Here is a 16,488-nt window from a genome sequence, read left to right on the forward strand (position 1 = left end):
CAGCATAGGAGGATCACAGAGGTGTGAAGTGGCCCATTCATCTCAATGGGATGTTCTCAGCCCATTCAGAACACACAGTGGCTCTGGGAGATGTGAAGTGACTCATTCATCTCAACACGTCTTCTCCTTTTCAAAGTCTGCCACAGCCCATATGATGGAATACCAGTTTTCAAGACCACTGTGCTATTGCAATGTGTGTCATGTTTAGAACAACACAAGTATTAAGATCGGTTCACTGGGGGGAGGGGAGGATGTATCTGATGAACCCCTTGACCAAATGACCCAAAATTTGCATCAGGACTTATACCCTTGCCCCTGTTGTGGCATAGCACTCTCCCAGATAATCTCACTATGCCTGCAGATTTTAGAGCTGTCAGAACATTGAAAAGATGTTCATATTGTAGAGAGCTGCATACTGGGAACCTCTGGATCACATGACTCCAAATTTTCTACCAAACTCTACCCCAGCACCTGTTCCAGCCTACCAACTTTGAAGAAAAATTTCTTCATGCATAGAATCATAGGACTGGAAGGGACCTTGAGAGGTCATCTGGTCTAGTCCCCTGCACTTATGGCAGGATTAAGTATTATCTAGACCAGGGGTGGCCAACCTGAGCCTGAGAAGGAGCCAGAATTTACCAGTGTACATTGCCAAAGAGCCACAGTAATACATCAACAACAGCCCATCAGCCTTCCCCCCAACCGTGCCTTCCACCTACCGGCAGCCCCACCAATCAGAGCCTCCCCCTCCCTCCCCAAACCTCCTGATCAGCTGTTTCATGGCATGCAGGAGGCTCTGGGGGGGGAAGTGGGAGGAGTGAGGGCACGGCAGGCTCAGGGGAAGGAGCGGGAAGGGGTGGAGTAGGGGCAGGCCCTGTGGCAGAGCCAGGGGTTGAGCAGTGAGCACTCCCTGGCACATGGGAAAGTTGGCTCCTCTAGCTCCAGCCCCGGAGTTGGTGTCTATATAAGGAGCTGCATACTAACTTCTGAAGAGCCGCATGTGGCTCCAGAGCCACAGGTTGGCCACCCCTGATCTAGACCATCACTGACAGATGTCTGTCCAACCTGTTCTTAAAAACTTCCAATGATGCAGATTCCACAACTTCCCTAAGCAATTTATTCCAGTGCTTAACCACCCTGACAAGAAGTTTTTCCTAATGTCCAACCTAAACCGTCCTTGCTACAATTTAAGCCCATTGCTTCTTGTCCTATCCTCAGACATTAATAAGAACAATTTTTCTCCCCCCTCTTTGTAGCAACCTTTTATGTACTTGAAAACTGTTATCATGTTCCCCTAATGCTTCTCTTCTCCTCACTAAACAAATCCATTTTCTTCAATCTTTCCTCAGAGGTCATGTTTTCTAGACCTGCATGTGGCTTTCAATTTGAATATTAAAAATAACCATTTCCTTAATAAGTGTGGAGGTATGATGACTCTCCTGGACCAAATGATCCCAACTGGAATTAGTAACTCTGCCCCTGGCCCAAATGTAGCACAGCTAGGGTGCGGAGGTGGTGCTACCCCAGTTGCTGATGGAATGCAACCTAGTGTTCATATTAACTAGGAAATATTAAAGAGAAATCCACATATTAGACACAGCACCATGCAATTAGGTGAGCTGAAAATAGAAACAGGTCTGTGACTACCCACTGCTGAAAGAATACAGAGCTTGAGACAGGTGGGGACAAAGATAGGAACTTATGAAACAATGTAAGGGTCCATGGTCAGATTTTCCATTGGGTAAAACAGGGGTGTATGATAGTACCGAAAGGTACTCACACCTCTCTCAGGGCATGTCCACACTACAAAATTATGTCAAAATTATGGGAGATCTTACCCAACTTGGAAGGCAGCCAGTTCTGTCCAGTGGGAGGACAAAGGGCTGAGGAGAGAGGATCCTGGTGACCTGACCAGCTGGTTCCAGCAAGTGGGGGAACAAAGGATGGAAGAGAGGAGGCCCAGGCAGCCTATTTACCTGTAGGGAAGACAGAGGACAGAGGAGGGGCTGTTGAGGGAGATGATATAGGATGATCTGCTGGAAGGAGGGGGCTGCTGGACTGGGAACAGGGAGAGTAGTCTGAGCCCATCAGGATTGGAAGAGAGCCAATTGAACTGTGCTGAGACTAGCCGGGCTCCAGGGCCCTGGGAAGCTCCTATGCTGTGTTCAGACAATCAATAAACCCTCCTGTTTTACGCTGGCTGAGAGTCACTGCAGGCTAGAGATCAGGGTTACATTATTCCCTCTGGGTGTTGAGGCCCCAGGGAGCCAGAGCAAGTGGTCTCCCTGAGGGGATCCATGGTGAGAGACGGGCTTGCTGAAGGCTCAGAGAGGTGCAGTTCCGGGAGGCTGAGAGAGAGTGAATCCCTGAGAAGGGCTGTCACACTGAAGGGGGTTTCTACAGGGATTGTATGGAGCAGAGAGAGAGAACAAGTCCTGTGAGTCTGTGAAACGTTAGCATACAGCTGCCACAAGTAATTAAATAGCTTTTGGGTGTCTATGCTATGCGCCTTGTGTCGGCGGTGCACATCCTCACCAGAAGCGCTTGTGCCGATTGTACTGTCAGTGTGGGGCATTGTGGGATGGCTTCTGAAAGCCAGTAACAGTTGATGTAAGCAACACAGTGTCTGTATAGACACCACATCAACCTAACTATATTGACATTGACTCTATGCCTCTCATGGAGGTGGAGTTACTCAGTTGGCATAGAAGGGCAGTTACATTGGTGGCAGTGAAATTTAAGTTTAGACACATCCATGGTTAGAAGAAAAGGAGTACTTGTGGCACCTTAGAGACTAACCAATTTATTTGAGCATAAGCTTTCGTGAGCTACTCACGAAAGCTTATGCTCAAATAAATTGGTTAGTCTCTAAGGTGCCACAAGTACTCATTTTCTTTTTGCGAATACAGACTAACATGGCTGCTACTCTGAAACCATCCATGGTTAGGTCAACATAAGCTGCCTTTCATAGACCTAACTCTGTAGCATAGACCAGGCCTCAGACAAAGGGCTAAATCCTGAGGTGTGCCAAGAACTTGCCATCCAATGGGCGGAATTCTGAAGTCCCTTCTTAGCTTTTTCTCAGTCATCTCCCAATGTATTAAATGGGTGTTTGGATCCACTGACCTCAAGGGAGATTTTAGTCCATTGAGTTCAGTGGGCATTTTGAGCCATTCATTTAAGTAGGAGAGTTGGGCAGTGGCTTCAGTGGGTATTTTGATCCCTTGATTTCAATGGGAGTTTTTGTCTAATGCCTTCAATGGGCATTTTTGCTCCATGGATGTCAATAGGTGGTTTGCTTGAGTACAGAATAAAGAAGGACCTCATAAGGACCAACTGAAATGGAAGCTTTGCCTGGGAAAAGGCTGAATGAAATATAAAACCCGATCCAGATGGATCTAGATGGACTTGCAAATCCAGAATATTTGTCAGGATGCGTCTCAGCACGGGTGTGTCATAAATACAAAGGGAAGGGTAAACACCTTTAAAATCCCTCCTGGCCAGAGGAAAAACCCTTTCACCTGTAAAGGGTTAAGAAGCTAGGATAACCTCGCTGGCACCTGACCAAAATGACCAATGAGGAGACAAGATACTTTCAAAAGCTGCGGGATGGAGAAACAAAGCCTCTCTCTCTGTCTGTGTGATGCTTTTGCCGGAGGCAGAACAGGAATGGAGTCTTAGAACTTAGTAAGTAATCTAGCTAGATATGCGTTAGATTTTGATTTCTTTAAATGGCTGAGAAAAATAAGCTGTGCTGAATGGAATGTAGATTCCTGTTTTTGTGTCTTTTTGTAACTTAAGGTTTTGCCTAGAGGGATTCTCTATGTTTTGAATCTGATTACCCTGTAAGGTATTTACCATCCTGATTTTACAGAGGTGATTCTTTTTACTTTTTCTTCGATTAAAATTCTTCTTTTAAGAAACTGAATGCTTTTTCATTGTTCTTAAGATCCAAGGGTTTGGGTCTGTGGTCACATATGCAAATTGGTGAGGATTTTTATCAAGCCTTCCCCAGGAAAGGGGGGTGTAATGTTTGGGAGGATTTTGGGGGGGAAAGACGTTTCCAAACGGACTCTTTCCTAATAATACCAGTTAGACGTTTGGTGGTGGCAGCGAAAGTCCAAGGGCAAAAGGCAAAATAGTTTGTTCCTTGGGGAAGTTTTAACCTAAGCTGGTAAAAGTAAGCTTTGGAGGTTTTCATGCAGGTCCCCACATCTGTACCCTAGAGTTCAGAGTGGGAAAGGAACCTTGACAGGGTGTCTTTTGAAAAAGGACCTCCCAGAAGTTAAGCAAGGTCCTCAGTATTTTCGCTGAGGATTTGCCATAGAAGATATTTTTCCTGGTTTGTGTGTCAGGACTCTTGCCGCTGACCTTGCCTCATGCTCACTGCTTAAGAGGGAGTGGGGTGGAGGTGGGGGTACGTGTCTGACTTGCTTGATCAACAGCATTAGGTGAAAAATTCTTTGGCTTCAGATTTGGCAACATATGTTTGGTGCCACCTTCAATGCTAGTGCTCTGCATACTGTCCAGTAGGACAGATGATGCAGTGGCTAGACCCCACTCTTTATTTGTGCTATGTACTAGTGTGTGTTAACAAGCAGCATTAATTGTCTGATTCTCCAATGAAAAACTGGAGACGTGCTTTTTAAAGGATGATAACCCCACTGGTTATAAAGAAACCAGAATGTCCTTGCTACACACAAGAGCTGTGTGTGTCAGAGAGCTGCAGATATCTGCCCACAGTAGGAAAGGAAAAGCAAGTGAAGGAAGTCTTGGATAAAAACAAAACACAGAGCGAGATCAGGTGAGTGAGGTAATATCTATTATTGGACCACCATCTGTTGGTGAGAGAGACAAGCTTTCGAGTCATACAGAGCTCTTCTTCTGTGTGACTCAAAAGCTTGTCTCTCTCTCAACAGTAGAGATTGGTCTAATAAAAGATATTACCTCCCCCACGCTGTCTCTAATATCCTGGGACTGACAGAGCTACAACTACACAGTAAACACAGCTATAGGCAAACAGGATCAGTGATGTCCATTTCAAGGCTCTGCAGATCGTTTCCTTAGCCAGGTATTTTGGACCTATAGCTTCATGGCAAGAATTTTCAGGAGAAAGCTGGGATACTATGGATGGTGCAGCGTAAAACTATAAAAAGCTTCTTTCTTTCTCAAGAGAGAGATCTCAGTCTTTCTCCATGACTAGAGGGAGATAGCAATATAGACGTAGATGTGTATCAAGAACAATTCTGGAGGATGCACGTTTCTTTTATGTGATTGCTAAAGTAACACAGAAAATTTCTGTGCTTGAATTAATCTACGCTATGGGACATTATGGTAGAGGTGAGACTTCCTTTCTTTTAGCCATGTAACAAGGTGTTATTTGCTTCCTACACTGAGGACAAGGTAAGAATCAGTCCTTTATACAATCCTATCTTGCTTATGGTTGATTTAGACTGGAGGGCTAAACAGATGCAATTATATATCATCTACATGTGACAAACTGGGGAAATGTCTGTATTACTCTTAGAAATATTGTGTATGATTTGGTTTTTCCCTGTTCAGTTCTATATGTCTGCCTGACGGAATGCACAGTGTTACATCAAAAAAAGACTGTGAAGGGGTCTGTTAAGGAACCCAAGAAGGGTAAAACAATGACACAGATAAATCACCCTCTCAGGTACCTGCTTCAAACAATGGGCTGGGACATCAGTTGTGGGATGAACCTACCTGGCTAGCACCATCCAGATTGGGATGTTTTTAGCTACCCAAAGACAGGGCTGAGATTAAAAGACGCTGTAGGGTTATAAAGGTGTCCCCGGCTGATCGGGAGGAGAGAAATGGTAAGTTCTGCTGGAAGCGGACAGAGAGACATAGAGCCAGCATGCTGGAAGCTGACACAGACAGAGGCTTGAACCTGATATAGTACAATAGAACCCAGAGTTATGAACACCAGAGTTACAAACTCACTAGTCACCCACACACCTCAGACAAAAAAAACAAAAACAACCCCTCCAGCAAACCCAGTACAGTACTGTGTTAAATGTAAACTACTAAAATAAAGGGAAAGTTTAAAAAAAGATTTGACAAGGTAAGGAAACTGTTTCTGTGCTTTTTTCATTTAAGTTAAGGTGGCTAAAAGCAGCATTCTACCATATAGAACATGGAGCTGAAGGGGTGGGGAGGTGGGTGACATGGTTAGACAGAAAGGGAGGCAAGATGATTTTACCAGATCCTTTTTGCATAGATTTGAGAAGAGACTCTCCTACCCCAGAAAGGTTTTGTGAGGTGGCCTAATGTTTATAAAATGCTTTGAGATGGTTAAAGGAAACAGCTACAGAAAAGCAAATTGTTTTTAACAGAATGAAATGTACATTGTAATCAGGTCTAGTACCAAAACAGTGCTTCAGGGTTGTGGTCATTATAAATATTTTAGGAATTCTTTAAGGGTCCATGACAATTGTCTCTACATCTGGAAGGATGATTCAGCAAGACGTAACTTTGTTCAACATATTCATCAGTGATCTGGAAAAAGGGGAAAACAGTGAGGAAGCAAAGTTTGCAGACAATAAAAAATTGCTCAAGATAGTTAAGAGCAAAGGTGACTGGGAAGAGTTGCAAAGGGATCTCACAAAACTTGGTGACTGGGCAGCAAAATGGCAGATGAAATTCAATGCTGATAAGTGCAAAGTACATTGGAAAACATAATCCCTACTATACATACAAAATGATGGGACCTAAATTAGCTATTACCACTCAAGAAAGATCTTAGTGTCCTTGTGACTAGTTCTCTGAAAACATCCACTCAGTGTGCAGTGGTAGTTTAAAAAGCTAACAGAATGTTAGGAACCATTAGGAAAGGGATAGAAAATATCATAATGCCACTACATAAATCCATGGTACATCCAGACCTTGAATACTATGTGCAGTTTGTTAGGATATAGATATTCAGGCCTGTCAGTAAATGCCTGTACTCTAAGAATTTAGGTGTATTCTTATCACTTACCTAGTTCTAGAGATATAAAAGAAAGAATCAAAATCACGGTCTGCCGGTGTAAGGTCCTTCTCTTACTGTGACAGTCTGAGGCCCTGTGCTTAGGCTAAGACCTTTGGCTAAGCAGCAGAGGCAGCCATAAGCTGGGAAGCGACTGGTCACATCCTCACATTCCAAACTAGTCACATTGAAAGAAGGTGCTATTGGGCTGTTAGGAATACAATCCTGTCCTGATAATGCCTATCGCCTCCAGAGAAAGGGAAGTGAGGAGAAGATGTAAAAGGAAACTTAGTTTGATAGCATCCTGTCTGGCAAGAACTCACTTATCAATAGCTGGGACGTGAAATCCTCACTTCTGTATTGTTTTGTCACTATAGTTCCCACTTTGCTATTGTTTGTCTGTATAATCTCTGTCTGGTTCTGTGATTGTTCCTGTCTGCTGTATAATTAATTTTGCTGGGTGTAAACTAATTAAGGTGGTGGGATATAATTGGTTACATAATCATGTTACAATATGTTAGGATTGGTTAGTTAAATTTCAGGAAAATGATTGGTTAAGGTATAGCTAAGCAGAACTCAAGTTTTACTATATAGTCTGCAGTCAGTCAGGGTGGGTGGGTGGCTGGGGGGGCAATGGGAAGAGGGAATGGGGGTGGGGAAATTGGAATCATGTTTTGCTAAAGGGGGAAATGGGAACAGGGAATGGGGATAAGGAAATTGGAATCATGTTTGGCTAAGGGCAGGAATGGGAACAGGGACACAGGTGTAAGGCTCTGTGGTGTCAGAGCTGGGAAGGGGGACACTAAGGAAGGAAACTGGAATCATGCTTGCTGGAAGTTCACCCCAATAAACATCAAATTGTTTGCACCTTTGGACTTTGGGTATAGTTGCTCTCTGTTCATGCGAGAAGGACCAGGGAGGTAAGTGGGTGAAGGAATAAGCCCCCTAACACAGTTCTGGTCACTCCCTCTGAAAAAAAAAAAAGATATATTAGAATTGCAAACGGTACAGAGAAGGGCAACAAAAATGATAAGGGATAGGCAACAGCTTCCATATAAGGGGAGATTTATTCCTACCATTTATTCCTACCCTTTTATTTCCTGTCTTTTAACCAGTTACTGATCCAGGAGAGGACCTTCCCTCTTATCCCATGACTGCTTACTTTGCTTAAAAGCCTTTGGTGTGGGAAATTGTCAAAAGCTTTCTGAAATTCCAGGTATGCTATATCCATTAGCTCACCCTTATCCACATATTTTTTGACACCCTCAAGATTTCTAATAGATTGATGAGTCACGGTTTCCCTTTACAAAACCCGTGAACTGGAACAATTTTTTTAATGTTGGTGAAATGTTCCTAGAATGTTGTGTGCACACTATAAACCAACAACATCATCATCAGAATAATCATCAATCACTCAGTGTGGTACTGGATAAGAGAGTTTGTGTTCATTATTTTTTCCCAGTTTTGTTTCTCTCTCCAGGCACATGGAAGCTAAAAACCAAACTACAGAGTTTGTGATGGTGGGGTTTTCCGTTCATCCAGAGCTTCAGAACTTGCTCTTTATGGTGACTTTCATCATGTACATGGTGTCGTTGTTGGGGAATATCCTCATCAGTGCCACAGTTTGGCTTGACCTAGCTCTTCACACCCCCATGTACTATTTCATCTCCAACCTGTCCTTGGTTGACATCTGCTACACCACAGTCACTGTCCCCAAGATGCTGGAGAACCTGCTTTCTCAGGACAGAACGATCTCTTTCACAGGCTGTGCTGCCCAATTGTACTTCCTTCTTTCTCTAGGGACCACCGAATGCTTCCTCCTTGCTGCCATGGCGTACGACCGCGTCTTGGCCATCTGTAACCCTCTGCGGTACGTGGTCCTCATGAACAAGAGCCTGTGTGTCCAGCTGTTGGCTGGCGCCTGGGTCAGCGGTTTGCTGCTCTCTTTGGGTCAGACCTCATTCGTCCTCACCCTGCCCTTTTGTGGGGACAACCGGATCAACCATTTCTTCTGTGACATTCCTCCCCTCTTGACCCTGGCCTGCGGAGACACTGCCAGGAACGAAATTGCCGTCTTTGTAGCTGGGATGTTAATCGCACTGATCCCTTCTTTGTTGATCCTGGGGTCCTATATCCACATCATCTCCACCATCCTGAAGATCACATCGGCCCAGGGCAGACACAAAGCCTTCTCCACCTGCTCCTCTCACCTCATAGTCATCACTCTGTTCTACGGCTCTGCCAGCGCCATGTACCTGCGCCCCAGGTCCAGCTATGCCCCGGAGAGTGACAAATTCCTGGCCCTGCTCTACTCTGTTGTGACACCCACATTAAACCCCATTATCTACAGCCTGAGAAGCAGAGATATCAATAGAGCCCTGAGGAGGGTCATAACCTCAAATATATTTCTTCTCAAGATGTGAATAGAGGAACACAGCCCAATCCTCTCCTTGTTTACTCTGGTTTAATGGCAACATCGCTCCCTTGTCTTCCCTGGAGTTGTGACAGTTTTATGGGTACTCAGGATGGTTGGTCACCTCATTACTGAAGGCAGGGGGTTAGAGGGAGTCTTTCATGTGATATATCTGATACTACCAGCCTTTCTACCACTCAAGCCCTCTCTTCCGGGCTACATCAGCTCTAACTTCAACTTGCAGGTTACCAACAGATGCACGCCAGTCTCTCATCCCCATTGAAGCATTCCTCTGACACTGGCTACTTACAGAAATTCCTGATCATCTGCCCCCAAATATGCCACGTATCCCAGTTTACCAATTTTACCTTAAACCTGCGCTCTTGCAAACAGCACTTGTGAGTGCTTACAATAAACCAAAAGGAGGTTTATTGTAAGAAAGGATAAGGATTAAAGAAGGGAGTGGTGGAAACAAATGGTTAAAAAGCAACACAAAATATGAACCTGGGTCTACATTTACCAGTTGTTACCTTTCCTACCTAGTAAGTTAGATCCCCCTCTTAGTCCCCAAGTTCAGTCAGTTGTCGAGCTGGCTGGTTTCTCATTGCATTACCCACACAGAATACTGTAGGGTCCCCTAATTCAATGTCTCTGGGAAAACACAAAGTAATCATTTCACTGTCCAGCAAATTATTACATCCTATTGGCCTTAGTTGAGATCAAGGGAACCCATTGTGATAGGCCCTTTGCAAGACAGAGTCTGAGATTTTAAAAGCAGAGAGAGACTTGAATGTCAATTCCCATTAAAATGAGTTTACAAATCTCAGCCTAAATATACAAGGGAGCCATTATTTTCCATATTTTGCAGATGTGGGATGGAGGCAAACATTGCACAGGTTAGGAGCTGAATTCTTACATGGGTGACCAGTCCGATACCTTCCCCTTTGCGATTCATGGATGTTTCCCTTCTGACCATCTTGCAAGTAAGGCAGAGAGAACCAGGATAACTGAGCAAGATGGAGACCTTGGGGGAGATTGTCAAAGCTGCTTAAAGGGATTTGGGTATCCAGTTTACACTGGAATATAGTGTGTGGTTTTGCCCCTAAACCCTTTTGTAGAATAAAGTTATTAGGACTTCCTAGAGCTTTATGTGATTCCACTATACACCTCAAGGGAACAGTCTGAGCATGAGAAACCCTACTTTTCAGAATGAGAAAAGTTAAGATCCCAAAAGAATTATAATACTTTTTGCTTCCTAAAGCAACTTTTGTCTTAGGATCTCAAAGAATTTAACGGACACTAATTGAACTTCACAATCCTTTAGCTGCATCTGGATGGTCTCCCACCCAAGTACTTACCCAGCCTGACCCTGCTCAGTGATCTCTCTCATGGGATCACTATAAATATTGTTATTCCTGGGAGATTCATAAGTATTATTACTTCTATTTTATACAGGGGTGGGGGGCGGGAAGGGGTCAGGCACAGAGAAGAGAAATGACTTCTGGCAAAGCTCACAGTGTGACCAGGAAGATCAGCACAAGTATTTGGGAATAAGTTGGGAGATATTTATTCCATTTGTATTCTAATTCCGGTCTTTCCAGGGGGGTATCCTGGAGAACCAGCAAAACGAAGCAATAAAAGAACAGCAATGGATTCTCACAAAGCACCTCTTTCTTCATAGTGACAGGTTACAGAGTAGCAGCCGTGTAGTCTGTATCCGTAAAAAGAAAAGGAGTACTTGTGGCACCTTAGAGACTAACAAATTTATTAGAGCATAAGCTTTCATGATGAAGTGAGCTGTAGCTCACAAAAGTTTATGCTCAAATAAATTGGTTAGTCTCTAAGGTGCCACAAGTACTCCTTTTCTTTCTTCATAGTGTTACCATCAGATATCTCACCAAGCAAGGATGGTCTATGTGAGTTCTTGAATGGGGAACACTCAAAGAACAACCCAAGGACTGGAGAGAGTGCAGAGTGTGGTTTACTCCTTTGAGGGCACTCTCCCCTTTGAGTCAATGCTGACCGTCATGTCCCACCCTGCCTCTAGGAGACAATGTGCTGCAGTGACTGTGTGTGTGGGGGGGGGGGCGGGGGGGGTGACTCAGAATGGGATTCTCTCCGCACACTATCAGTGAGGACCTCAATGTCCCACAATGGCGCTAGGGATGCTGTGCTGAAGGGAGGAGATTTGGGGGTGACAAAAGCCTAGAATACCTGCCTTATGGCAATGGACTCAAATAGCTCAATCTATTTAGCATATCCAAGAGAGCCGTAAGGGATGAATTGATGACAGCCTATAAATACCTTCAATATAGCCTACAAAGTTCAGACAAGATCCAGTGACTGGAAGTTGAAGCTAGACAAATTCAGACTGGAACTGAGGTGTGCGTTTTCAACAGTGAGGGTAATTAGCCATTGGAACACGTTACCAAGGGTTAATGTAGATTCTCCATCACTGACAATTTTTAAATCAAGACAGGATGTTTTTCTAAAAGCTCTTCTCTAGTTCAAAGAGAAATTAATTCAGGGAAGTTGGAGGTCATGCTAGATGACCACAGTGATCCCTTTTGGCTTTGGGTCTATTGGGTCCCTTTTGGATATGTCTACATGATGAGGTAGGGGTGTGTTTCCCCTGCTCGTGTACACGTGCTTATGCTAGCTCTCATCGAGCTCGTGTGAGCTTAATTAGCTGTGGTAAGACGGGCAGCAGCAGAGACATGGCTTATATCTCTATGTTTAGATTTTGACAAGGATATAGATATACATGTAAATGAGAAACCAGTGATGAACTTTGATTTGAATGTAAAAGGTGTTAAAGAAATGACGGCTCTATAAAATTAATGTATATCTCAGAGAGAATAAGAGACATGTTGAAATGGGGAAAAAAACAATCCCTGATGCTACAGACACATTAAAGGTCCCATAGCAGGCATGAGAGGGTCCCAGAGCACTGTCCATGGCAGGATAGTTGGTTCATTAATCAGTGCATGTGAAGTGATCGTGACACCCAAATTGATTCAGAAGCATAGAAAAGTTTTGCCAAGTTGTTTAGTTTAGATACGGAAAATAATTTGGTTTTGATTATAATGTTATAATATTTAACACTCTTAAATATTGTCTGTGTATAATATTAAATAGAGTACATAAATATGATATAAAATTAATATAACAGACATCAAAGTAAAATAAAACAAACAAGAAAGTAAAAAATTTGGAATTTGTTTTGTGTTTTTTTCCCCCTGAAACAATTTGGTGACAACAACACAAATTTGAAAAATGATTCAGAGTTGCTGAACCTACATCTTCTTTGAAAAAAGCTGAATGAACAATTTTGCAGTTTTACATTTAAGTTCCAGTCTAGTGCCCTCTCTAGTAGCTCACTCTTTTTAACTTCCACCGTGCGCCCCATATCAGATCTATATATCCTGCAATACCAGTTTATCTCCAGTAACAAAGGGCTCCTGTCATAAATATGAAGGGAAGGGTAACCACCTCTCTATATACATTCTGTATAAAATCCCTCCTGGCCAGAGGCAAAATCCTTTCACCTGTAAAGGGTTAAAAAGCTAAGGTAATCCCGCTGGCACCTGACCCAAAATGGCCAATGAGGGGTCAAGATTCTTTCAAATATGGAGGGGGGGCGGGGAACAAAGGGTTTGGTCTGTCTGTGTGATGCTTTTGGAGGGAACAGATCAAGGATGCAAGCCTTCCAACTCCTGTAAAGTTAGTAAGTAATCTAGCTAGAAAATGCATTATATTTTCTTTTGTTTAATGGCTCTTAAAATAAGCTGTGCTGGAGGGAATGTATATTCCTGTTTTTCTGTCTTTTTGTAACTTAAGGTTTTGCCTAGAGGGATTCTCTATGTTTTGAATCTGATTACCCTGTAAGGTATTTACCATCCTGATTTTACACAGGTGATTCTTTTACTTTTTCTTTAATTAAAATTCTTCTTTTAAGAACCTGATTGATTTTTCATTGTTCTTAAGATCCAATGGTTTGGGTCTGTGTTCACCTGTACCAATTGGTGAGGATCTTATTATCAAGCCTTCCCCAGGAAAGGGGGTGTAGGACTTGGGGGGATATTTTGTGGGAAGACGTCTCCAAGTGGGCTCTTTCCCTGGTCTTTGTGTAAGACGCTTGGTGGTGGCAGCATACGGTTCAAGGACAAGGCAAAGTTCATACCTTGAGGAAGTTTTTAACCTAAGCTGGTAAGAATAAGATTAGGGGGTCTTTCATGCAGGTCCCCACACCTGTACCCTAGAGTTCAGAGTGGGAAGGAACCTTGACAGCTCCTGAAAACAGTGAATTGGTACATTTTCTGAGCTGTGGCATGGAGAGCACTGGAGATATTGTAACTGAGTCCACACACAGTCATGTAATAGCAGCAATTGAGCAGACTTTCCAGCCTTTCAGTTCCTCTGAATCATCTGCTACTGTCCCTCTTTCCCTTCCCAACTGGCAGTGAAAAGAACTAGTCCAACACATGCCTCCAGCATGGCTCAAATGATGTGTTTTGATTTGTTTGTATGTGTAACAACCCTTGTAAATGTTGAATGCCTGGAGAAAAATCTCTGAACAGAAAGGACCTTTGGTCTAATTTAGTATCTAGAAGGGATACAGGACTAGAGGGACCAGCTGTCTAACCCCACATTTAGAAAGGATGCAGAGAGACTGGGGCCGTTCTGATCTGTTACATAGGAAGAAACCAAGACTAGATGGACAACTGGTTTTTAAGCAGGTATGTAGTATGAATATAGGAACAGATGGACCATTGATCAGCTGCAGTGAATAGGGACAGGATGAACCAATGGTTTTTTCTATTAATAGAAAACATAAAGGAGTGGATCAACCATTAATCTGATCAAGTATGTAGACGGGATACAGGACTAGATGGACAATTGTTCTGGTCCAGACTGTAGAAGGGATAAAGGAATGGATGGACTATTGATCTGGTCCAGAAAATAGAAAGATTACAGTACTAGAGGGACAATTGTTCTGGTCCCCTGTGCAGAAGGGATGCAGGGATGGATGGACCATTGTTCTGATGCAGCAGAGCAGGAGTCTGGATTCCAAACGGGATGGCCCCATGATCTGTCACTCACTGTCAGGATCTGAAATAACAGAGACCTCTACCTCCCTACTGTTGGGATTCCCTCTAACTCCTTGTCCATTCACTCAGTTTATCCAGAACATCTTATCCAGTTCTGGAGGGGAACAGTTTATCCAGTTCTCTAGAATCCAAAAAACTCGGTTCAAATCTGGACACAGCATTGCGGTGTCTTTAGTGGCATTTCATAAAGCTACACCTGAGGTGATCAGGTTCAGGTATAGGGGTGGGTTAGGTGCACCACAACTCCAAAGGACATAATTGTATATCAGATTATATACATATTCTAAAACAGACTAACACATGTGCATTACATTCTACATTACATCACAGACTTCATGATTGGCTTACTAATTGTGTGGACCGATCCCTGGATGGATCGTGAACTATCCATGCACTAGAAAATGTGCTAGTAAGCAAAGCTGCAGCTGCAAGATCACACATTTACTCTTCTTCTTACTATTTCTTTATCTATGAGGTACATATTATTTACAAGGCCACTTGTGAATTCCTGCTTTGCCCATTGTTAACCTGTTTCCTTACGTCTGTTTTCTTTCATTGTTCAGGCAAGGCCTGTACCCCTACATCCTTACCCATCATTTTCCTCAGGGTGCATATCACCTCCTTGTTCCTCAGGCTGTATATGAGGGGGTTGAGCACTGGGGTGACAGTGATGTAGAAGACAGGGCTTGTTTTGAGCTTCCCCATGGAGGCGCTAGACCTGGGTCTCAGTTACATCGAAATTGCTGTCCCAAAGAACAGGCTGACCACAACCAAGTGGGAAGAGCAGGTGAAAAAGGCTTTATGCCTTCCTGCAGTGGAGGGGATGTTCAAGACAGTGTCAAGGATGTGAGCGTAAGGGAGGACTACTAAGGAAAGCGGGCAGACCAGCGTGAATACACAGCTCACGGACATGATTATTTATGCCTGGTCCTTCCCAGCACAGGCCAAACTCACCATGGCCAGCATTTCACAGAGGAAATGGTCTATCTCCCGGTGCCTGCAGAAAGACAGCTGGAAGGTGGACGCGGTGTTGATGGCGGAAACTAGGAAACCGCCTGCCCAGGAAGTGGCCACCATGGCAATGCACCCCTCTTGACCATGAGTAGTGGGTAGTGCAGTGGGAGGCAGATGGCGACGTACCTGTCATATGACATAACAGTGAGGAGGAAGCACTCCTTTATGCCAAAGGCGAGGAAGAGGTACATCTGGGCCATGCAACGGGCCATCGAGATGTCTCTGTGCTCTGCCAGGAGGTGGGCCAGCATCTGGGGCAGGAAGCTCGAAGTATAGCTGACCTCCAGGAGAGACAGGTTGGTGAGAAAAAAATACATGCGGGTGTGGAGGAGAGGGTCAGACCCAACCAGGAGAATGGTGAGGAGCTTCCCAAGCAGGGTTACCAGGTAGAGAGCGAGGAACACCACAAACAGAGCCAGCCGGACCTCTGGATGACTGGAGAGTCCCAACAGGATGAACTCCTGGGGTATAGAAGTTTGGTTGCCTTCTCCAGTCCTGTTCATTTTGTCTGAGGGAGTAAAGGGAAAAAAAGGGAATAAACATAATTAGCTATCTGAGAGACAAGGTGGGTGAGTTGATCTCTTTTATTGAGCCAGCTCCTGTTGATGAGAGAGACAAGCTTTCAAGCTACTCCAATAGAAGTGGGCCCAATAAAAAAAAATGACCTCACCCACCTTGTCTCTCTCATTTCCTGGGACCAACACAGCTACAACACCACTGCAAAAAAGTCGAAGGTACTGATCAGCCCCCCCCCCCCCCCCCCCCCCCCATTACCACAGCTTTGGAGCACCTCTTCATCTTTGAGGAATTGATCCTCCACACCTGTGAGGCAGGACAGTGCTATTATCTGCATTGTACAGGTGGGAAACTGAGGTACTCAGGGTATGTCTAAGTGCATTGCAAATCCGGATCTGTGGACCCCATTTCATGGAGTCATTGTTTCCAAGCTCATGCTTGAG

General features: G+C 44.0%; 1 protein-coding gene and 1 pseudogene across 2 annotated transcripts; one reads left to right on the forward strand and one right to left on the reverse strand.

Annotated features, from left to right (window-relative positions):
* Positions 1–934: 934 nt before the first annotated feature.
* On the forward strand, positions 935–9,414 carry LOC102946960 (olfactory receptor 10A7). 2 transcript variants are annotated; one of them, XM_043526808.1, is made up of 2 exons: positions 935–952; positions 8,503–9,414. In XM_043526808.1, the coding sequence occupies exon 2, from the start codon at positions 8,509–8,511 to the stop codon at positions 9,412–9,414; it is 906 nt and encodes a 301-aa protein (XP_043382743.1). In that variant the 5' UTR covers positions 935–952; positions 8,503–8,508. The 2 variants fall into 2 exon arrangements, with proteins under 2 accessions (XP_043382743.1, XP_007070671.1); XM_007070609.2 differs by lacking the exon at positions 935–952 and having other exon boundaries at positions 8,476–9,414.
* A 5,653-nt stretch (positions 9,415–15,067) lies between these two features.
* On the reverse strand, positions 15,068–16,032 carry LOC114019249 (annotated as a pseudogene).
* Between the last annotated feature and the right edge of the window lie 456 nt (positions 16,033–16,488).

Source organism: Chelonia mydas, chromosome 13 (genome assembly GCF_015237465.2).
Source record: "Chelonia mydas isolate rCheMyd1 chromosome 13, rCheMyd1.pri.v2, whole genome shotgun sequence".
NCBI classification, from domain to species: domain Eukaryota; kingdom Metazoa; phylum Chordata; order Testudines; family Cheloniidae; genus Chelonia; species Chelonia mydas.

Coding starts and splice junctions, on each gene's coding strand:
- LOC102946960 (XM_007070609.2), top strand. CDS start 8,476: ATGGAAGCTAAAAACCAAACTACAGAGTTTGTGATGGTGGGGTTTTCC.